The sequence below is a fragment of the Diceros bicornis genome, chromosome 1, assembly GCF_020826845.1.
Source record: "Diceros bicornis minor isolate mBicDic1 chromosome 1, mDicBic1.mat.cur, whole genome shotgun sequence".
Classification (NCBI taxonomy): domain Eukaryota; kingdom Metazoa; phylum Chordata; class Mammalia; order Perissodactyla; family Rhinocerotidae; genus Diceros; species Diceros bicornis.
Window position 1 is genome coordinate 74,450,549 of NC_080740.1, and position 24,066 is coordinate 74,474,614.

Sequence of the window (24,066 nt, forward strand, 5' to 3'; positions counted from 1 at the left end):
ACAAACAGCCCCAAGCTGTAGCTGAATATATGTCTGGGAGCTGGTCCCAATCTCTGAGACATCAGGCCCTCGGAGCTACATACACTCAGTCAGTTGGGGATGGCTGATGAATCCCAACCAATGTGGCCACCAAACAATGTAGGTATAGGACTAATGACCCTGTGCTGTAAGTTTTTCAGGAACAAGAAGAGACGAGAACCCAAATTTAAAGTATCTATGCTTTAACAAGAAAATAAGGATATATCTCATTATAAGATTCTGCTGAGACGTGACATGATTATCAAAGACTAAAAATTGTTTTAAATTCATAACGCCCTGATGTTTATGATATATTGTTAAGTGAAAAAACAAATTAATATTATGTAAGTTATCACCCTATTTTGGTAATGAGGCAGATACATGCATAGGAAAAAGACAAGATATATGCCACTAAAAATAAGATTAACAGCTAACATGTAGTGTGTTTATATTTAAAGAACTGGTAGAAATGTGGGCAATTTTGATTTCATTTAATTATTTTCTATTTGGTGCTTCCTAAATTATCTGAAATCAGTATGTACTACTTTGCAATAAAGAAAGAAAAACAGGTTTTAATGCTCTAGTGGGCGCCACATCACTTAGTTAACCATGAAAAGAAAGAGTAGCATCTAACACTAACTAACACTGCTAACCACTAACCACTGCTCATATGGACAAATAAAACAGAAAATAATCCACCATCAAACATTTGGAATAAATCTTAGGAAAGGAAAAAAAGGAAGAAATTTAGTTCAGTCTCCTTCCCCCTCTCAACTCCTGCCCACCCCCCCTACTTCTCACTCCCAGGATATTAGAGAAAGTTTCAACATATATAGTTTAAAAACTGAAGGGTTAATTTATCATGATGCTGGGTTAAAAAAAACAAAAACAAAAGCCTTGAAAACCTCCAAATAGTTTATTGGCTTTGAAAACCAAATCATGTTATATCATACTAAATAGATTAGAGGTTCAAGACTTTATAGTATTGTATCACATTGGCAAGAAGACATATAAACCTCAGTTCCTACCTTCATTGTTAATAGCTTTCTAATCCCTGAGCAGAAATTTATAGTTTAGAAATGGCAACACATCTTAAAGATTAAAGCCATGTGACAAATAGTTCATGTCCCTTAATAACCAAATCACATGCCTTAGATTGGGGAAGCTTATCTGCCTTTCCTTCTATACGGTTTCATTGGTAGGAAATAGTTTATATCCCTATTACATGAATGATGAATGGGACCGTTGGTTATGGTCTGTTATTTGCTTGGCTGTAGTCAATATGTTTTCTTTGGACAGGGATTTCTGTGATTTATCTCTCTCCTGGCCTTATCACTTATTAACTCTGGGTAGACAGGAAAAAGCCAAGGCTGTATATAAGGCCTAGTGGCCATTTAGACCTCTAATGTCAGTGAAAATATCCCTTTTAATGATCCTGTTACACTAGCTACTCAAGTCCTGATTACACTCCCCTCCAAATAGGAAATAAAGGTCATAATTCTTGGAAAGTATGTACATAAAATATGCAAAATAATATGCTTCCTTGAGACCAGCTTTATTCTTTGCAGAAATGGCTTTCATTTTATAGATGTCACAGAAGTACAATGGGTACTTTTAGTGATTCTTGTTGCCGTTGTCCCCATTATGGCACCAACAGTGTTTCACTTTACAAACGCCAGTGGGTTCAGGATCACCAATCATATCAACATACATCAGATCAGGAGCAATCCTATTTTGTGAAAAGATTCCCTTCAGCAAAGAAGAGGCTTGGGACCTACCATTTGGATCGCAAAAGCAAAAAGAATAAACATTCCCTCCGCCTTGAATTCTTTTCTTTGTGTGTAAATGGCTCATTTGGAGTAATATTCAAGACATGTGGACAGGAGCAGCCTGTTAATTTTTCTTTCTTCTTGGGTCTTTTCCAATTAGGACACCGCTAAGGCAAAACTGCTAGTCAAGTGTTCATTACACAGCCCTCTTTCAGCTGAATCTTAAGTGAAAACAATCTGATATAAAAGAAAACACATTCTTGACTTCCTTTCCCCAATTCTTCCTGAGTTTGCTTAGGCCTGTCTTTATAATAATTAACATATGTCTAGAATATTACCCTTTCCAAAACATTTTTATGCCCATTCTTTCATTGATACTCACAAGACCCTTGGACGCCCAGAGGAGGAATGGCCCCACCATCCATCAAGCTAAAGAAGCCAAAAACCTGGTAGCCTAAGCCCTGTCTCCCCTTCACCCCCACATCTAATCCATCTCCAGATTTTGTCCATTCTTCCTCTTAAAATACCCCTTGAATCCTCTCACTTTATTCCATCTCCACCCATTACCACCCAAATCAAAGTCACCAAATCTCTTTCCCAGACTAATGCAATGGCCTCCCAATAGGTTTTCCAACATTCATTCTGGTTTCCTATGCTCCGTCTGGCCAAAGTTTTTTTTTTCCCCCAAAATGAAAATCTAGTCACATTTACCTGTCATTTCTGACACTTTAAGGACTGTCCATTATTCTTAAGATGACAAATAAACTCTTCCCCATGGCTTACAAGTCTTTACATAGGCTTGTCGCCACCCACTTCTCTAGCCTTCTCTCTCACCATTCTCTTCCTTTCTCTTGATTTTTCAGCCTCACTGGAATTTTTACAGCTTTCCAAGATGCCACATTTCCTTCCATTCAGTGCCTTCCTACATGCTTCTCTCTGCTGGAACACTGATTCTCTTTCCCCAACTCCACCCTGCCCTTCACCAATTGCCAGGTTAACTCTTAACCATCCTTCAAACCTCAGCTCATGTGTCTTTACCTGAGAGAAAATATCTCTAACTGACCAGTTGGGGTTGCTTTGTTATATGCTTGTCTGAAACTCTGTTCCTGTTTTTCTGGGCACTTACCAGGTTTGAAACAGTAAAATTATGGACATCCATGTTTTCCCTAAGACTGTAAGAACAGAGACTGTGTCTGATTTTATTCAACACTGTTTTAGAACATTGCCTAGAACTGGTTTAGAACATTGCCTAGAATAGAAAAGGCAGTCCACAAATATTTGTGTCATGAGTGAATGAAGTAACAAAAGCAAGTAGTAAAATCAGAATTAGAACCCAAGTCTTTGGATTCCTACTCTAATGCTTAGAAAGAATTAATTTCTTTAATCAGATGAAAGCTAGCTCATATATAATGTGTTCTAATGATACAACACAAGCAAAATGTGTTCTAGTGACCAATTCTTTGGATTTTCAGGAGAAACAGTCCCACTGTCTGCTTCTCTCTTTTTGAGTTTACTTTTAGGGAGCACTCATCCTGTACCAGGTGCTATCAAGAGTGCATTACATACACTGACCTATTTACTCCATAGATGCAGGTACTGTTAAAATATCTTCATTTTACAGATGAAAAAATGAAGAATATTTATAATATAGATCCAATTCTATCTTTTCTTTAACAGAAACCCCAACTACTATGTTCTCTACATGTAAAAATTCAAGCAAAAAGGGATAGATTCTTAATTAACAGCTCTTATTTACATTCTGTGTCATCCAGGGCACAAAAATCAATGAGAACCCATTGATCCCAGGCAATATGTCAATCAATTATTAGAGAATACCTATTGCAAGTAAGATGCTGAGTCAAGATGCTTCAACACAGTGTGCAAAACAGTATAAGATCAGGGAAGGGTAGCTCTTTCCTTATGGAGCTTATGGACTTTTCGTGATGTGTCTATCTAAGAACAGAACAAAAGAGCTAAGGGCATAAGGAAGTGAATGATGAATGAGTGGTCCAAGCACAAGCGACAAAAGATCCAATGAGCCATAGAGAACATTGAAGTCACCTAGTCCAATTGGCTCATTTTATAATGAAGAACCTGGAGTCTGGAGCATGTGAGCAACTTGTACTATGTCTCATAGCCAGTTAGCAGCAGAGCTGGGGCTAGAACACAGACCTCCTTGTTCTCAGCCCAGTGCTCTGTCCAGTATACTACAGTGGCCAGAGAACACTTCAGAGGGGAAATAGAGTTTGAACTGGATCTTATAAGGGAATTACCATGTCCAAAGTTGCTAAATATGAAGTGAGCTTGAGGCATAGTGAGGAGACTGGTTTGAGGGGAGCTGAGAAAGCACTGGGCCCAGAGCACAGTGAGCTGTGAACACCAAACCTAGGAGTTTGGGCTACATCTTACATATAGTGAGCAAATAGGGAAGGTTTCTCTGCAGGGTAATGTTAAGAAAGTGGCATTTCAGAAGCTTTATCTGGCAATGAATTAGTGTAAGAAGACTACGAGATTCATTAGGTGCAAACTCTCCACTTCTCCCCTAAAACTGATGACTTTGTTTATCCCCAGGGTGGCCGCCTTCATTTGTGGAAGAGGTTTCTAAGAACTAAAAACAGAGCTTTCTGGCCTGAAACCTCTTGAACCTGGAGTTGAAGCTGATTATAACCTAAACATCTTTGAAGGGGGCTGGTGATAGACTGTACCCATGTTACTATGGCCTCCAGAGGAGAGGTTGAAGTTTGAGACGGAAGTAAGAGAACAGGCATGTGTTGTTCCTGAAAAATCAACACCAGAGAACTTTATAAATCAGGGCTGCCTTATTAAAATATTTATTGTTTGAGGCCATTCCAAGGAAATATTTATTATATCAAAATTGTTATATTCACATTGATAAATCTCTTTTTCTTGCTACCTTATACTTTGCTCTTTTTATTTGTGGTTGATTGGTGTTGGTTGTTTCTTTAATTTACTGATACCTACAATTTTGTTAATAAAAACCCTAAAGGACATTTCTTAGACCTCTAGGAAAATGATGAGAAGATAAACAATACTACATGTAAAATATATATACCATGATAGGGACTCAGCAACAAATGAATGAGTGAATAATAATAAGAGCCATCAGTTATTAACGGAAACTACTACTATCTGGCTAGGTGCTCACTAGCACTTTACATCCATTTTCCTGATACTAAAAACAACCCCAGCAAAGAATTATTCCCTTGTAAAGATGAGGCTACTGTGGTTCAGGGCCATCATACAATGTCCCCAAAATAACCTCTCTATTAAGTGGTAGAGCTGAGAGTCCAATCTACACCCATTGTCTCTTGAACCCAACGACTCAATCACTACGCTATATTGTCTCCTTGGGAGTTCAGGAGCAAAGAATGGGGGGAGGAAAGAAAAGAGGGAGAAAGGAAGGAGGAAGAAGAGAGGGAGGGGGAAGAGGGAGAATATAAGAAGAATGGGGAGAAAAAAGGAAAACTTTAAAGACATGGTGGTGCATTTCATCAAGTTGCACAGAGCATATTCAGCCAAAATGGCCCCTTCTACAGGCAAAGTTATTTTGGGCACGAGGTACAAACGGTAAGTATTTCCAGGAAGAATTTTTATTTCGAAGTTAATTCTGAGACTAATATACAGAGATTTGGTTTAGTCCTTCCACGGGGCAAGGAGTTTGGTGGAAAATGTTTAGCACAGGAGAACCCAGCAGTAGAAAGGATCTGAGATGTGACCTAACCAAACATCTGAGCTGTTACACGAACATTCATTGGGGGCTTTCACCAGCTTTTGGGGGAGCAGGCAGTTAACGGCTCTTGGGTGTACTAAAGCTGGTCAGACATCGTCCTGGTGGCCCATTTGTCCAGTCACATTTTCCCCAAAGATAGCAGCCTCTCCAATGGAGAAACAGCTGGAATGAAGGTAAAAACTACATTTGGACTTGGCCACTTCGTATGAGGAAAACCAATTCTAAGAACTTTGAAGAGGCAGTTAAAGGCTCCTAAGAGTCTTATATCAGCTCCCAAGGTTACTTAAAGCTTAGCTGAGAGATTACAATTCTAAAAGATCCAAGTCACTTAAAGATGTAACAACTGCAGAAAAGCAAGCTGCGAGAACAACAAAGGTATTGGGGAGATCCCCTTCCATGGCAGTGGAGGTTTAAGGGGATTTATTTCCCATTGGACTGACTGACCAGACACATGATTGGAGGGCTTTGAAAACAGTCTTGCCTTTAGAAAGGGTTTTTGTTTCCTTCTATTAGAAAATATTACTTAAAATTTAAAGTCAGCCTTGCCCTGCATTTATGTGAGAATAACTGGCCACAATAAATAAGACCTGGGGAGCGCTATTGAGCTTTTTTATTCTGATCGAATTGGGATTTACTTTGCTTCCTCACTCTGACTGGGCAAATACAGGGGAACTACATGTCCAGCAACTAAGAATCCCTCATGTGTCCCTAGTCTCGAGAACCAATGATGGAGAGCCGCGCTCACAGTCCTCACAAATGGAGCCAGCTTGCCGGCAATCTGTGTTTAGTCAAATTCCTTACTCCCTCCCCAAAAAGTCTGCTTTTATTTGCATAGATTAGGCCATGCTGTTCCTGTCTCAGTTTTTTTTTTTTTTTAAATGATTATGGATTTTTAGAGACTTCCACGTACACACACCCAAACTCTCTCACACACACTCTGAAAACAGCAACTTTTAGTGCCTTAGTTTGGGTTGTTATTTTTCAATCCCAGGATATTTCTTTTTTTTTTTAAAGGGAAAAATTCCAAAGAACATTCCACTAAGAAACAAAAGGGTTGGCTCACCTCACCCAGAAAACCAAGCCTCACATCTTGAAATGATGTGGATGTTAAAGAAAACGAAGTGTGAGCTTCTGTGGGTGGACAGAAGAGGTGGGCTGCACATTTACAATGACCTGAGCAGTTGTTCAGATATAAACAACAGAGAGGTTTTATGACCCATCTCTATGCATTTGCTAGTAAGTGGTGACAAGCAGAGAGGTAAACTGAGTAAATCACAGAGGCCGGCAGCACTAGCCGGACTACAGGGGACACTTGGTAGGGGCATTTAAGGCTAATGATCAAGAGGCCCATATGTAGTTCTCTAATTAACAGAGATTCCCTTTTGTTAGAATTGATGTAATGTCACAGCGACTATTAAGAGCCAACTACATCAGTGGGGAAGTTTTTCTGCCAATTTCTTTAAAATTTTATTTTTCTAACATGGGGAGAGGTTAGACTCTCTCCTAGAATACTTAAAAGTTAAGTCTTCTTTTCTATTGCCCACAGTTTGAGGCAACATCAGCAGAAGCATGTGCTCATACTTTAAATTTCCCGCATACTCACACACGTGCACGCACACCAAGGATTTCTCTCTCTTACCCTTCACTACTTTGAGAGACTTGCAAATCTGCCGCTTTTATCTTTGATCTTAATTCCTGTATCATATAAGTTTTCTAAGATGTGACTTCTTAAATTGATGGCAATTTTTTTTAACAGTTAAAAATATTCCAAATAATGATGGGTCCCTAGCTATTTTCTTTTGAGAACTTAAGTAATTTAATGGAGATGATTTTTTTTTTAACTTTTATGGCCAGGTGGCTCAAGGGGATATTTTGTTGAAGACTGATTAAAAATAATTTCTTCTAAATGAGACCTGACCACAAAATGGAACCATTAATGGGCAGGGACGTTGTCACCAAAGCGGAATCACGCCTGGTTGCCTCTTGTACCTCCCACCACACAAGCATTTTCTTCTTCTTCTTTTTCTTCTCCTTTTCTTGTTCTTAACAGCAGAGTAAATAAGCAGCCAGCGAGGCCTAAATGTTTTCGGCCAAAAACAGAGTTCGAACTCCTCAGAGAAAACATTTGGCCTCTGTGGTTTTGTAATATGTTCCAGAACACCGAGTTCAGTGAGGAACATTGTGAAAAACTCCCATCCATCGGAATGATGGTGGGGAATGTTACAGTATCAGAAATTTCAATTGGTCCTTTTCCTGCAGGCCCATAATGAGGCTTGTAAAAAAAAAAAAAAATAGTGCTATGTGGAAGTTCTCATGGGAAAAATGAATGGCAAGAAATCCTAGCTTTAAAAGAAACAGCTAATCTGCTAGTTTGATTGTTCTTCAAAACTTACGCTGAACCAATGAGCCTAATTAAAAACACTTGGCCTACTTCTATAAAGCGTCATAGCTTTCTCTATGCTTCGTTTGTATACACCACAAAACTCCAGATAGACTATTATTTTTTCAAGTGCTCACTTACAAAGTGCTGACTTTGTTGGGATGGCTGAGCTAATTTCTTGAACTCAGTGTGAAACCTTAGCTAAACAAAATTGTGGTAATTTTCCTTAATTTGTAAAAGTGATTGGAGTGCAAACAAAATTTTCCTCTTGGGTCAATCCTATAATTTTCAATTAACTAAAACTAATCGTCAGGCAGGCACCAAACCTGCATTTTGTTTAAAAGGCTGGGAGGCATTTCCAAGGGTCAGGATGCATTAATTGTTTTTATAATTTTGAGAGAGAGAGAGAGAAGGAGAGAACACTAGGAAGCATGGATGGTTTTGTTCCTGGTATTAAAATACAAAAGGAAAGAGGCTTTGAGGTAAAACGTCACAGCAAAATACAATCTGTCCATTTAATTGTACGGTTATAATTAGGATATGTTAGCAGAGTTATCCCTTCACTGCTCTGAAGTCTCTGTGTGTGAAAACAGCTTTCACTCTGTCCTTGATCTGGCCTTGTGGTTCTTTATTGAATGAAGAAGGAAATGTGGGGCCAATTCCTGGAGACCCTTCCTGGCTGACTGCTACTGAGCAGAGGGCCTAGAATGTCACTACTCCCAGGTGGTCCTTGGACCAGCAGCATCAGCCTCATCTAGGAGCTTGTTAGAAATGCAAAGTCTCAGGTCCCACCCAGAGCTCCTGAATCAGAATCTGAATTGTAAAAAGACCCCTGGGTGTTTGGTTTGCACATTACCATCTGAGAGTCTCCTAAAGCACACATTGCAGACTGGGACTGTGTACTCAAGGTATTTCCACAGAGAACCTGCCTGGTTCTCTCCGTCTGATGGGAGGGAATTCACATTCACCCTGTAACCCTAGCTTCTTACCGCAGGGTGGGTCCAAGTGCCAAGGCCGTTTTGGAAGGGCAAAATGCAGCTTACAGAGGAAGAAAGAACCAACCCAGAATTAAATATGAAAACTACCAATTGTCTTTAATACAAATGCTATGATTGGGTCAGAAGAAATTTGTACTGTTCAGTAAAGTGCACTCCTACTCCAAACAGCAAACAAACCCAACAGAGATGGCTTAAGATCCAGAGAGAGACTCAGGATTGTCCTGCACTTCCTTCCCCTTCCCTTACTTCTCATGCTGCTTCTTTAGGTATCCAACCAATTATTTCAACTGTTCCTGTCACTCAGCATCCTGTCATTCAACAGCTAGATGAATTCTTAAATAATAATATTAAAAGCAACTCATTTGGTCATACATATGGTGAAATGGAGAAAGAAAGCAAGTCTCAACAGAAACTAGACTTAAAAATAAAATACACACTGATACATACAAGATGAGGTAAAAGATCCACAAGACCAAGGCAGCTCTGCATTCACCACGGCAGTGGTTCTTACCTGTGTAAATGAACCTTCCCGGTGTCCCTTTGCAGAACTGCTTGGATTTGTAGGACAATGTGACTTCTACAACACCAGGGATGTGCCGAGGAGGGGTCTGCACACGGATGGCATGAGGAGTAATCAACTGGAGGAGACATTTAGGGAAAAAAATTGTCACTGCAATATGTAAAGGACTCATCTTGCAGCTCTCCTATCAGCTCCCAATAAACAAAGCTTTAAAACACATAATTAACCTGTCAATGTTTAAATACAATCTTAATGGAACCTGTATAAAAGACATTGACAACAATATTTACAAGTGCTCTAAGCACAGCCATAACAACTTTATCTGAGTTTTCCTACATAGCAGGCACTCTGCTTCCTGGTTTGAAAAGTGAACCTGGTCTAATGAAATGATTTATCTACTACAGGATATCCTTTGGAAAATCTCTGTTTGAAGCAGACATCCAAATCAGTGCTGAGCTCTGCCATGCCTGTCCAGAAGTTGGTGGGCCTAGTGTTTGAACTGAGCCCTTAAACATGTGGAAAACACAGAGGTAGGAAATCAGTGGGCCAAGGCACTCTGATTAGCTGCAGAGCACACGTATGAAATAGCCCTGAAGACCATTTGGTGCATTAACTACCAGAGGCACAATCAAAGAGCTTTAAAGGGGAAACCAAAGAATCTGCCTCCCTGGAATAGGATCTGGCAGAACTAAGGACTGTCCATAAAAGGGAAATGAAAGGTTGGGGAAGGGTCTGCAGAATGATCACTGGTCTGTTATACAACGCCACGTGCACAATGAGAAACTTCCTTTCTGAACCCTCTTGGCAATCAGATTACACTGCAAAGCAGAACTTATTTTTTATTACTCTTATCTTTGTTTATATAACTAAAATGTTATTAATGGCCATAAAACTGGCATTATCTGGTTCTTTGAAAAATCCAGCCCTGGTATTTGACTGGTTGACCTCTGATGATGCTGGATTCTACATGTTCTTTCTCTATGATGTCTACAATTGCCCACTGCTTGACTCCTTTCAGATTCATTTAGCACAATATTTGCAATACTGAGTCAGTATACGGTGGGTTATCACTTGAATTTGTACTGACTTGTGTTTGTGCTGTTCTTAACGGTTATAACTTAGAAAGGGCATTTGTTTTAATGTGCATATCAGGCCCAATTCAAATGTTTTGCCCAGAGAATCACAGGTGGCACCATGAGAGAACCACAGGTGACCATGAGAATCAAGGTGACACCCAGGAATGCCAGCCTCAGGCACCCATCTGGGTAAACTGTCTTAAAACCATGTCATGGGGAAAAGAATGTAAGAAAGTTGCTACTGCTAAAGTCCATGAGTAATTTCTGTCAAATGCTCTTTCTTGAAATGTAAAGAAAAATCCATCTGCATAAAAATCATTTTAACTAGATATAGATAGAAATGTCTATCCTCTTCCATAGAATATGTGGAGCCTTAGCTTATTGGCTGGAGACATACAAAAGATATTTCCGTAAGACCATGCTTATGTGTAACTCCTAAAGGCTGAGTTCATCGCCGTGGCTGAGTGTTTCGGCTGGCTAAGGGTTTACCAGCAAAAACATAAAAAAATATTTACTTAAAATTTAGTCCTTTTCATGCTGAATTTCCTCCAAAATGCATTGTATGTTTTCTGACATACACAAAGTATATATAAGTTAATTTAGCCTCAATAAATCAAGAACGTCATTTGGAATACCCCTTATTATATCTTGATGTAATACGGAAAAGCCCTAAGTGACTACTGAGGTATAAGGGGCCATTTTCCCCTATACTAAATGGCACCGAATAGCTATGACTTTTAAATTATTTCTATATTATTCAGTTCCCTTGTCTTTTTCCTCCTGGTGTCCTTTGCATCTTCTAATCTGCTGTTCTAATTTGTAAGCATCAAAATCAGGAAATCAAGTCTACTATCGTATAGAGGATAGGAGAAGGAAAGAAGCTTTGAAGGGCAGTAAAAGACGATCTTCCAAAATCAAGTTCATATTTAATTTCAACTGTTCAGATAAGTGTTTTTGTAACATCGGGTATTAACACTTGTTGAGTACCTAGGAGGTATCTACCATGTTGCCAATGATTTTACGTACAAACATGAATTTGGCCAGAACAATGGCTTGTATTATTATCCCATTTTTTTCAGATGTGAAAACAGAATCTTAAAATGGTTAAGTTGCTTGCACAAGAACACCCTCGGTAGAGCAAGTTAGAGCAAAAAGTGACACGGATGCAGTGCAAAAATGACAGGGACAAACACTTTCTATCAAATCATAGAGAAGAAATCATTCATAAGGAAAAATTTTAAAGGTAGTAACAAACTCAAGTTTTTCAGATGCAAAGATTGTGTGTGTGGTTTTTTCTATCCTCATGCTATATTCATTTTTCATTTACCGCCTGATCCTTGGCTGTGTTTTTGCTAGTGGAAGTCACCATATTGTTATATTCCAAATAGATGGTATGCTTCTATTTTTAAGAGTTACTTGGAATGTAGAGTAACATTAATTCACAATAATACTTAAGAGAACTTTCAGCCAGTAGGAAAATACTTCACCTGCCTTCCCTTTTCTCAAGGGAAATAAATTTTAAAAGATGTAAAGACATTAGTAAATAGATGAATGGAGATATCTTTTTAAGTATGAGAATTTACTACCTATGAGTTACTACACTGAGAAACAAAATTCACAGGCTTTATAAATTGATTAGATATGACTGCAATGAAACTACTGACTTGAGAGTGGGGTGTTGGCATAAAGCATTAGGCTCAGGAAATTGAAACAAATTTTCATTTTCAATTTTAATCAATTGCCCTAACTAAAGCAGAGATTCCTTCTTGAAATAACTATCCTTCACAAATGAGGTAGAATATGAATCATCATTAGAGAATGAATGTGTTGATGTTTTCCTTGCTGCAGATGTTAGTCTGGGAACAGTCTCTGGCATTGACACGTGATACTGATGGCCTACAGACGAAAAACATTTTATCTGACTTCTATCAATTTAAAAGCATAGGCTTATTTACTGATCACTCAAAGAACCAAAGAATTTGTTGCTGGAAGGAACGTTAGTAATCATTTAAAACTAATACTCTTATTTTAACACAAATTAAAGGACAGAAAAGTCTAGTGGCTTCAAAAATTGACCCAACTTCTTAGGGGAAGGACAGGGTCTAGATCCGGAAATCTAGAACCCAAGACCCCCAGCCCCCATCTCAGGATAAAATTCCCACATTGTTCTAATCTGGTTGAACGAGGGCAAGCCACTGTAAGCAACAGAAGGAGGAAGGGTTCTAGTAAGTCTAAATTGTCCAAACTTCCATCACTGGAGTGCCACTTTCTCAGTTTGTCATATCTATATGACATACTACCTATATAATTATGTACTTAATATTTTAAAAATGTATTACCTTTTTGCTTAAAATAACTTATTTTAAAAGGAAACTTTATATCACTACTGCAACTGGAAAACTGGTATCCCCTGCCAAAATAAGAAGGTATTGTAGATGGTAATCTTAAAGTTAACATGATGTTGTTAAATTCTAGCTAGATAATGCTGACAACCTGAAGCAGTTTATTGAAAAAGGAGATTAGCTAGTGTTAGCTGTTATAGACTTATTAGCCCCAACTGAGTCTTCCTCCTTTATTTAACGTAAATCAGAGGGATTAAAAGAGAAACAAAAGGAGAATAACTTTCTCACTATGTGATTCAGTTCTACCTAAGGTCTACGTCAAACCGAAAACGGTCTCCTGCGCTACCAGGGACACACGCCCCATACTTTGGGAAATACTGTTCTAAGTGATTAGAGAACTGATTCACTCTTTTGACTTAACTTCCTTAAATCACAAACCAAACGAGTTGAGCTAAAAATAAATATTCTTCTGAAACTCTGCAGCATCTGACACTACTTTCTCCCTTCTTGGAAGTCTCCACTTTCTTCACTTCTGTGACACTAATTATAAGACCTAAGATTTGCAAAGTACCTGACGGTTTACCAAAGCACTTCCACATTTACTGTCTTTTAAAACCCATCCTTGTCGAATACATATTCCAGATGAGAAAAGTTGAGGGTCGGGCATGTTAACTAATATTATTTGAAACACTAGGAAGAAAACCATTCTCTTATGCCTGTAAATAAGTGTTTTCCAAAGCTCTTCTCTTACTCATTGGTTCCTGTTTTCCTCATTTGCCAAATTTTCCTTTCTGTCAACTTGTTAACTGCAGAAATTTCACAAGTTTTGTTCTACATTTCCTTCTCTTTTTACTTGCCTAACATTTCTTGAATTCACCCAATGGCTGAATAACCTCAGTTAAACTGACTTACAAATCTACAACTGTAGCTTTGATCTCGGCCAAGCACCAGCTTTTATGAGCAACAGAGGAACAGAATCTCCCCAAACATGTCTTATTGCCACCTCAATCTCAACATGACCCAAGCGAAATTTATCATCTCACTACCTATAAATGTATTTCTTGCTCCTGTGTTCCCTCTCTCAGCTAAGGGAACGCTATCTTTTAAGTCACCCACAATAGAAAAATTGGGATCATCTTTATTTGTTCTCCCTTCAATTTTTCTTTTAGTCATGTTGATTTTTCCCCCACTGAATTCCACTGGCTCTTTGCTTCTTCACTTTCTCCTGTTCAGGTTGTCACTATTTCTTACTCAGACTATTACAATATTATAATTGCCTTCTAAATGGTCTCTCTCTACCTCTACTTTGTCCATCAAGATTATCTTCAAGATATCTTCTTCAATTATCATGATGACAACCTCATCATGTCATTCCCTGACTCCAACCCTCAACTGTTCCCTCTGTATACAATATAGTCCAAACTCCTCAGCATAATTTTTAGGGTGCTCCAAGGCCTGATACCAAATCATCCTTTCTAGCCATACTTCCCACTTTGCCTTTCCACATTCTAGAAAGTAGGGCACGTGGAGACATGAAAACAACACAGCCTTGCCCAACATCTTTGCCTTGTTCATGCCATTCCTTGCTTAAACATTTCCCTACTGATATTCTACTTGTTCTTTAAGACCTTGACCATATGCTCTCTCTTCCAATAGGTTTTACCTGATGCTAAGAGTCAGAGTTACCCGCACCTTTGTAAGAATTTATATCATTATGGTATTTATACTATAACACTCAGCATCCTATTTCGCTTTGTGCCATAAAGATTTTCCTACCCATCTTTCTCCCATTACACAGTCCTCGAGATCAGCGACAGGGTCTAATTCATATTTGTATCCTCTAAAGTATTTAACTTAATGCCTCACATACAGGATATTTCCAAAATATTTCTGGAAAAAATACTTACATAAATTAGGCCAAACGTAAATTAGATGTTTGACTCCATTAGGCATAGTAATCCCTATCCATAAGGGTCCCTGTTCTTAACCTGATAATATTAAACTCTCATTCCCTAGCTAAGCTGCTCTTAAAATTAATTATCCAATTGACCCAGCACTCAGGTCCCTACATGAGACTACTGCTTAGATTTCATCTAAATGGTAAAAAAAGAAGAGGATGTCTAAAGGTCTATGACTCTAGTGAGAGGGGAGGAACTAGACGAAATAAAGAAAAAAAAAGGTTAAGAAAGTAATAGTAAAATAGTACTAAGAAGTAGCCCACAAAAGATCAATGTTAAATGTTAACAGTGTTTATTTCTGGACTGATGACATTAGATGTGATTCATCTTCTCTGTCCTTTACTCCTCATATGTGTGTTGTATTTGTGTGTTTGTGTATGTGTGTGCACTTGCACGGGAAATAATTATGTAAATAATTCCCAAATAAATTAATTTGTATATTTTCAAGTGCTTTTATTATGAGAAAAATATTACTAAAGATCAAAAGTAGAATAATATCAGTTTTGTGCAATATGTATTGCATGTGATTTTATAAAACTTAGACATATAATTGCATGGAAGAAACACTAAAAGGAAAATCATGAAAGTGTCAAGAGAAGTTACAACTAGATGGTAAAGTTATGGGTAATTTTATTTTCCTCTGCATACCTCTCTAACTTCTCAACAGTAAGAATGCATTAATCTTATAATCAGAAGAAATAATTTTATTTATTTATTTAATTTTTTTGCTGAGGAAGATTGACCCTGAGCTAACATCCATTGCCAATCTTCCCCTTTCTTTTTCCTTTTTTTTTGGCTTGAGGAAGATTAGATCTGAGCTAACATCTGTGCCAATCTTCCTCTACTTTGTATGTGGGTCGCTGCCACAGCATGGCTTGACAAGTGGTGTAGGTCCATGCCTGGGATCCAAACTCATGAACCCAGGCTGCCGAAGCAGAGCGTGCGGAACTTTAACCACTTGGCCACAGGACTGGCCCCAGAAAAAATAATTTTTAAATGTGGCATTACAGTAAAAGAAACATACATGGTCTCTGCAAGGACCCAGGAGAGGTTGCCAGCACACCGAGGACATGTGGGTAGCAGTAATTATGCTCCCTCCGAGTCGCTTGTATGAGTATTTTCTCCTCTCTAGACTCAGAGCACAGGAGCAGAATAGTCCTGTGGTGCTCGGCCAGGTGAGGCACGCTCGCTGTGGCCCCTGGGTGCAAAGTGAAGCTGCTGTGCCTACGAGAGAGATGGAGCACAGACATGAGGGTGGTGGATGGCACCTGTCCTCTGCAGAAGTGCAAGAACTAGGAGAGAGGAACACCTCAGTGGACGCACGGAGGATTGTGGAGGATGCACAGAGGTGGAGGCAAAATTCCAAAGAGGTAGTCTGCAAAGTATGGAAGCCCAGAAGAGGGTCATGGGAAAGGACAATTCTCCCAATGGTTTTTCTAAAAGCCTCTTGCAGTATCAAAAGTATGACTCACATGTTAGGTAAATGAGAGTACCTAGTATTTAAAAACATTAATGGAAACATGTAGAATTATGGAGCAAAAGGGCAAGTCTTAGGAATTATGTTCTTCTTTGAGAGCCAATAGCACTTAGTATCAGTATCACTCAGCTCACACTAAATGGAGGATGGTGATGACCTTGATGGTGATTTCAGCAGCAATGACTTTTCATTGTCTTCTAACTACATGCCAAGTACCATGCAAAGTTCCTTCAGTGATTTCTGTCTTGTAGTATTAGGGGCAGATATGGGTATTAGCTAGTTCACAGACGCAGAAAATGAGTTTCAAGAAAGTTAAGAAATGTGATCGAGGAACCAATTAGAAGTGGCCAGTCTGCCTGACTGATGACAGCCATTACAGAACCATGGCTGTCCCTCCCTACTACTGTTTATTGTTTTTCCATCATTCCTGGTACTTGTACTTTTCACCCTACCTCTGCTGTTGACAGGGTGGACTGGGTCCTCAGTTTCTCCTACAACCTCAAAGGTTCCAAGAACACAGTAGGTACTCAAAATAACCTTGCTTATTGGTGAGAGGCTAGCTGAGAATTATTTCTCAGCAAAACAAAAAAGCAATTCCAAGATAAGCCTTTATGCATGTTTTCCAACCAATGGGAGTATATGAAATAAATGCAATTTGAAGTTCCAAGCCACAAAGCCAAAAAAATAACTGGGATTACTAGAAAGCACAAAAGTGATTTTTCATTACTAGCTTTAGGATTTAATATTTAGCCTTAATCACTTTCAACACTAAAACGTAAAAAAAAAAAAAAAAAAGTCCAAAACAAACAAAGACTTTTATAAAGAGAAGGAATTAAAGGAAGGAAAAGTTTCTTCTCTGGAAAAATAATTACACTTATGACCAGAAAAAGCCTAAAGTGGGCACTGGTACAGTGGCTTTTTGGTGTTTCCACATCCAAGGCGCTGGGTGTTCTAAGGTACACTGACCCATTTGTCCATTGTCACCCTCTGTGCCTCAGTTTACTCGTCTCATACTGCACTGGCCTATCTGCTCTGCGGGAGTACTTATAATAATAATGTTAAATATGCTTTGTGTTTGGGTAGAGCTTCTCTGGGGACCCTAAAGCACTTTCCAGATTAATTTTTTAATTTATGTATTAATAATTCTCACAGCATTCTCCCTCCTCCCCAATTAGTATAATAATACACATCTCTTTTGAGATAGGCAGGGGGTGCTGAGTGATGGACATAAAGCAGACACTTAAATAAGGAAATGGTAACATAAAAGCATAATTAAAGCTTTGAAACAAAATCGACGAAGGATTTTTTAAAAGACACCAAAGTGGTAGTGACCACACAAGCAAACTTATTTTCCTTCCACTCTAGAACATTCATCTTTCTGAAGTTAAACACGGCATTTAAAAATATTATTTTCAGGAGTTCCTAAAGGACGCTGAAATATGAAAAGTGTATATTCTTGGCGACTGCACTGGCTGAACCTCCATATTATATCTCTATTCCCCTGAAGTGGATACAACATAAATCAGGGGATGCCAGTGCTTCTCCAGAGTTCCTCAGTGTATTCTGGTTTGTTCCCTAATCAGAGTTTGCCGGTTTCGTAACACAGATTTTTTTCATTCCCAAGAATTGCTTGTCTAAAGGCAGTATATGATTTCTCAGGGAACGTGAGAGAAAGCCAGTGGAGACATTTACTGTTTCACAAACATTCTGGTTTCCTTTTGTCCTTTCAAGAAAATAACTTTAAACCAATGTTTAGCAAAATATGTTGGGTCACATGAATTCCCAAAGATAAACTTTATGTATGAATGTCAGAGGAGACTTTTAAAACTAAAGTCTCAGGAATTGAGTTAAATGGGTGATTTAAAGCCTAGCTTTTGAATAATCAGCAGTATTTCTTAACACTGTCTGAAATTTCTCTCATATAGATATGGCCATAGACACAGATACGTAGTAGAGAGATGTAGACATATTTTCCTATTTGTTGTCTGCGTCCCCCAACTAGATTATAAGCCCCATAAGGATATGAGCTTTGTCTTTCTTGTTTTCACTTCTATTTACTAATACAGTTTTAACAGTGCCTGGAAACTAGTAGGCACTCAATAAACACTTGTTGAACACTGAATGAATAAATGCCATGATGCCATTAACCACCACTAATAATTAGGACAAAGATTCAATAAAGTTCCTTATAAATCTACAAAAAAAGAAATAATCAATACCACCCCATTCAAAAATCAAACCCATTCAAAAAAAAATCTTTTCACTTTGCCCCTACAAACTTCCTGGTATTCTCATTAAGCATTCACAAAAATATATTACCCAATTCTTCTGACCAAGAAACTAACTAGGGCCCTAAATCAATGCAGTTAACTGTACAAAACAAAACAGCAACAAGATCATCTTTCAAAATAACAAATTTGGGAGAAAAAGGCTAAAATAAATACATTATATTTCAACTACCTTTGGTTTTGTGGGTAGATTTATTTATTTATTTTTCGGTAACTTATTTTTTAAATAAACTTTCTCCAGCTCTCTTCCCAGGATGTAAATCTTGTGCCAATTGGGCCCCATTAAAGACTGGATCCCATCCTGACCATCTGGGAGCTGGAAAAGCGCTGATGAGTTCCTGAGGCCCAGAGTATTCCAGAAGGAGAGGACTGGACACCAGTAATGCCAGCCCCTGTGGTTTGAAACTGCACAATGAGCTCTTTCTCAAGGCTTGTTTTCCTAAATTCAGTCAAGAAGGAACATCATTCCCTACTCAGGCCTGGCTTAGGGTCCTAGGTTGCTGCTTGCTTGTTTGAAAATTAAAATATAAGAGAAAAAGCAAAAGCCAGATACATTTATGGAAGAGGCTGAATGTCATCAAAATCGGTGGTTTGCAGGGCAGAATCTTTGCTTATGGAATTAGGAAAGAAAAATATACAAGCCAAAAGACCGATAGATGGGGTGGCAGGGAATAAAAACTCACCTTTCAACAAAAGACTTTTAGGGTCTTTTAAAGTTCTAATAAAAGGATATCAAAGCTATAAGATACTAAACAGAGACTCATCCTAACATTTTTTGTGCTATAGCTCACATTGCATACTGTATACATTGATACTTGCCCATATATTCAGCAATTCCTCAGTTAACACGTCTCTTCAAGAAGTGAGTCTACAGAAAACCCAAGGCAAACCCCTTTTAATTCTGTGCCACTACAACTGCTTTCACTGGAAGTCTTTCGAGAATGCATTACACATATCTCGCTGTTTTAGAGAGAATATATTGAATATAATCGTCATCTCTTTCTTGATGACTCAGGGTCACTGTCATTATGAACAGTCATTAATGGCTGCACAGTAATATAGTTCTGCGTCTGCTTTTTAGGTTTTCCATTTCTGCCCTTGACATTAAGCTGTCACTTCCACTGTCACTGAGCCTGCTTCTAACAACCCGCCTCTAGTTTGCTCCTTCTAATTTGCTATGACCTCGGAAAACAGATAACACAGTTTGTTAAAAATAACTGTTCTGGTTACCCCAAAGTCTTTTATTTTATATATTTACTTTTTTCGCTTACTTCTGGTTTCATGCTGAATTTTGGACAGTTAAGTTTATTTTGAGACTCTTCTCTGGATAAATGAGGTTTCACTACATTCTTATTAGATGGTTAAGAGATGGCTCTGGAGTCAGATGAATTTTGGTTCAAGTCCAAACTTTGCAAATTATCAGCTGTGGGACCTTTGGAAAGTGATTCAACCTCTCTGGCCTTGAGTTTCATTATCTGGGAAGGGAGTGGGACAAGAGGAGAGGGCTAGCTATCTAATTAGTGTTATTATAAGGATTAATTGATATAATGCCTATAATGAGTTTAGGAGAAGGCCTCATTTATATCAATAATTTAAAAAAGTGTTAATTTTATTACTACTTAATCCTTACCATAACCAACAGATTTACACTAAGGTATTTATGTGCATCCTTATTGCACAATAAATATGTCTAAATATAAACTACCTAATCACACATGTATTAACGAAAACTAAACTGCAATCTATCTGGTACTGACACTTTGAAACGTCATTGAATACAACAATTGCTAATAAGGAGGATTTGTTTGAATGAATGAATGAAAGAAGAAGTAGTGTCATTCAACACCATTTTGTATAAATTAATGCCTCCAGTGTGCAAGGTTCTGTGCTAGACACTGTAGGAGACTCAGCTGAATTTAGCATGAATCCTACCTCCAAAGGCGAGAGCATGCCCTTAAATCACAATAATTAAAGATATAAAGTTATAAGGAACATAACACGGGTCAGATAAGGCCACATAGGAATTTAGAAAGAAGAGAAAATATTCAATACCTGGAGCTGCAAGGGAAGATTTCACAGACAAATGTGGTAATTTACTGGATCTTAAAGGGCAGAAGGATTCGGGCACAGAGAGGAGAAGAAAAGCATGGTGGAAGGAGGAATGACATATGCAAGACAAGCGTGCCCTGTTGAAAAATCATTAGGGGCCTAAGGAGCAGCTAACAACTTGATGTGTCTGGAGCATAAGTTAAGATAATTAGTGGGCAAGGATGCTGAAAAGAAAATGAAACTACATCAGACTAAAGAGCTTCTGCAAGGCAAAGGAAATCAGGAACAAAACAAAAAGACACCCCACCAACTGGGAGAAAATATTTGCAAATCATACATCCAAGAAGGGGTTAATTTCCAAAATACATAAAGAACTCACACAACTCAACAACAAAAAGACAAACAACCCGATCAAAAAGTGGGCAGAGGATATAAAGATGGCCAACAGGCAAATAAAAAGATGTTCAACATCACTAATTATTAGGGAAATGCAAATCAAAACTACAATGAGATATCACCTTACACCTGTTAGAATGGCTATAATCACCAAGACAAAAAATAACAAATGTTGGAGAGGATGTGGAGAAAAGAGAACCCTCATACACTGCCGGTGGGAATGCAAACTGGTGCAGCCACTATGGAGAACAGTGTGGAGATTTCTCAAAAAATTAAAAATAGAAATACCATACGATCCAGCTATCCCACTACCCAGTATTTATCCAAAGAACTTGAAATCAACAATTCAAAGAGACTTATGCACCCCTATATTCATTGCAGCATTATTCACAACAGCCAAGACATGGAAGCAACCCAAGTGCCCATCAACTGATGAATGGATAAAGAAGATATAGTATATACATATAATGGACTACTACTCAGCCATAAAAAAAGACAAAATCGTCCCATTTGCAACAACATGGACAGACCTCGAGGGTGTTAAGCGAAATAAGGCAGACAGAGAAAGACAAACACTGCATGATTTCACTCATATGTGGAAGATAAACAAACACATGGATAAAGAGAACAGATTAGTGCTTACTAGAGGGGAAAGGGTTGAGGGGTGGGTGAAACGGGTAAAGGGGCACGTATATATGGTGACGGATAAAAACTAGACTATCGGTGATGAGCACAATGCAGTCTACACAGAAACTGACAAACAGTAATGTACACCTGAAATTACACAAATGTTATAAACCATTATGACCTTAATAAAATAACTGGGAAAAAAAAGGAAGATCAGAACCTTAAATGGGCAGGCTTGAATCCCAAACTAAGGAGGTGTGGCTTTAGGAAAGAGAAAGTAGGTAAGGCTGTATAAGGAGGAAGGCTTTAGTTTAGAGCATCAGGGAGCCATCCAGCAATCAGCATGGAGCACATGTATGAAATGAACACAACACTATATAGATATCCATTCTCTTCATAAAGTCAAATGACTGCAGCCAGGTGTGAATTCTGTCTTCAATTCATGTTAAAATTAGAAATGCATCACACTTCTTTGGTTTCCATTTTCTAGTTACAGGCACATATGTGTACCTCCTGAATGTACCGAAAGCAACTAGCTGAAAATGTCATCTTAAAGTCATTTTTAACTATCCCATAATTATCAACATAGGGGATAGATTTCAACTGCCTTAGTCATTAAAAATAAAAATAATAGACTAAAGGGGAAAAGGTGAGCATGGTTGTAACTATGTAACTATATTAAAAAGGCAATTAGATTTTTTTTTTTTTTTTTGGTGAGGAAGATTAGCCCTGAGCTAACATCTGTTGCCAATCCTCCTCTTTTTGCTGAGGAAGATTGGCCCTGGGCTAACATCCGTGCCCATCTTCCTCTACTTTATATGTGGGATGCCTGCCACAGCATGGCTTGATAAGCAGTGCATAGGTTCACACCCGGCATCTGAACCTGTGAACCCCAGGCCGCCAAAGTGAAGCATGTGAGCTTAACCACTACGCCACTGAACCAGCCCCACCATTAGACTATTTTTAATCTGTTTTTTTAATATGCTGGCTCATTTAGAAATGATTCCCCATAAAAAAACTTGGGTTTCAAAGATGTTCTTCAAAATCACATTCAAAGTTCAATGCAACTGATTCAGATTGCTCTTTTTATTCTTTACAAATAAAGTTTATAATTTTGCCTTAAGCATCTCCCACTTAATAGGTGATCAATAAGTACAGGTTGAATACAGACTTGGCAACTTATATATTTAGGAAAAAGCAGGCAACTACGAATTATTTTAAACCATGCATTTAATCAACTTTGAATTAAATTTATACATATAAGCCTCAGTATATGACACAGTTATTTACATTGTACCGTATTAACATTACGAGATTTTGAAAGAGATGATATTTGAGATAATGTCTTTCTCCACCTTTCTCAATTTTCTTTTTGATTTTAGTGGAATTGCATCTCATATAAATGTGGTATAACAGTCTTAGAGTGCCAATGTCATCGCATATAAAATATGGGAGGGTTTGGTAATATAAGGACGTATGTTAAAAGACTATGGAAATATCATAAGAAAACCTGGTACAAGAGAAAGCTGAATGAGGGGAGGTCGGTGTCAGGAGAACTGGGCTACAATCCCAGCACTAAGTAGCTAACGTGTTCCCGGGACAAGTCACTGAATGGCTCTGGAGCCTCTTCTTCCTCACGTCCAAAATAAAACAGCTGCACTTGATGACTCAAAAGGTTCCTCAAAGCCCTCAGCATGTTGTGACTCTACAAGTGGTTCAGTAAAAATCAAGGTTGGACAAAAAGGCCTGGGAAACTTCCAGTGGGAACCTGTATGAGTTGTAGCCATTCATTTTTTAATGTCACCAAGAAGCAAATACTATTTTTTATTTACCATCCTTCCTCTGAGCTATGTGTATTAATGAGAATGGAAAGTAGAGATGGATAAGAAGAAGGAAAGCAATCAAGGACTGCATTAAAACCTTGTTTACCAACTTTTTGGATTCAAGCAGCAAAACTGCTTTTCAGCTCCCAAACCGCCATTTACCCAACTACGTTCACCCTAAGGTCTCCCTGCTCGGCAGCTTCTTTTGACTTCTCCTTATCTCTAGGAATGCAGCTGAAGAAAACATTCAGGATGAAAAAAACAGTGTGTACCCCACCGTGTGAGGCTAATTGGTTCATACACTGATGAAACTCGGGCTTCACCCATCTGAGCTGAGTGGTCCCGGCAATCTTTAAATATAGCTGTCCTACAAAATCACATGGCATCTAATGCCAAGTGTGCACTGACTAAAACCAGATGCAAAATATGAGAGAAATTCTGTTCAGAGCCTTGCAGCACTAAAGAATAATGGCTCTAAGCATTCCATGTCTAATCTGAATAATACTCTGCAGATACTTCAGACATTTTCTCACATCTACCCCCTCCCAATCACTTCATGATAGAATTTCATGACTTTACTTCATTAACATGAAA

The 24,066-nt window shown here is 38.4% G+C and overlaps 1 protein-coding gene across 1 annotated transcript in view; it reads right to left on the reverse strand.

The window, feature by feature from the left end:
- The window catches only part of EBF1 (EBF transcription factor 1), a 386,380-nt gene that overhangs the window by 70,399 nt on the left and 291,915 nt on the right, over positions 1–24,066 (reverse strand). The window contains exon 10 of the mRNA XM_058544975.1: positions 9,428–9,554. Coding sequence (XP_058400958.1) covers positions 9,428–9,554 — 127 coding nt within the window. The remainder of the gene's footprint in view (positions 1–9,427; positions 9,555–24,066) is intronic.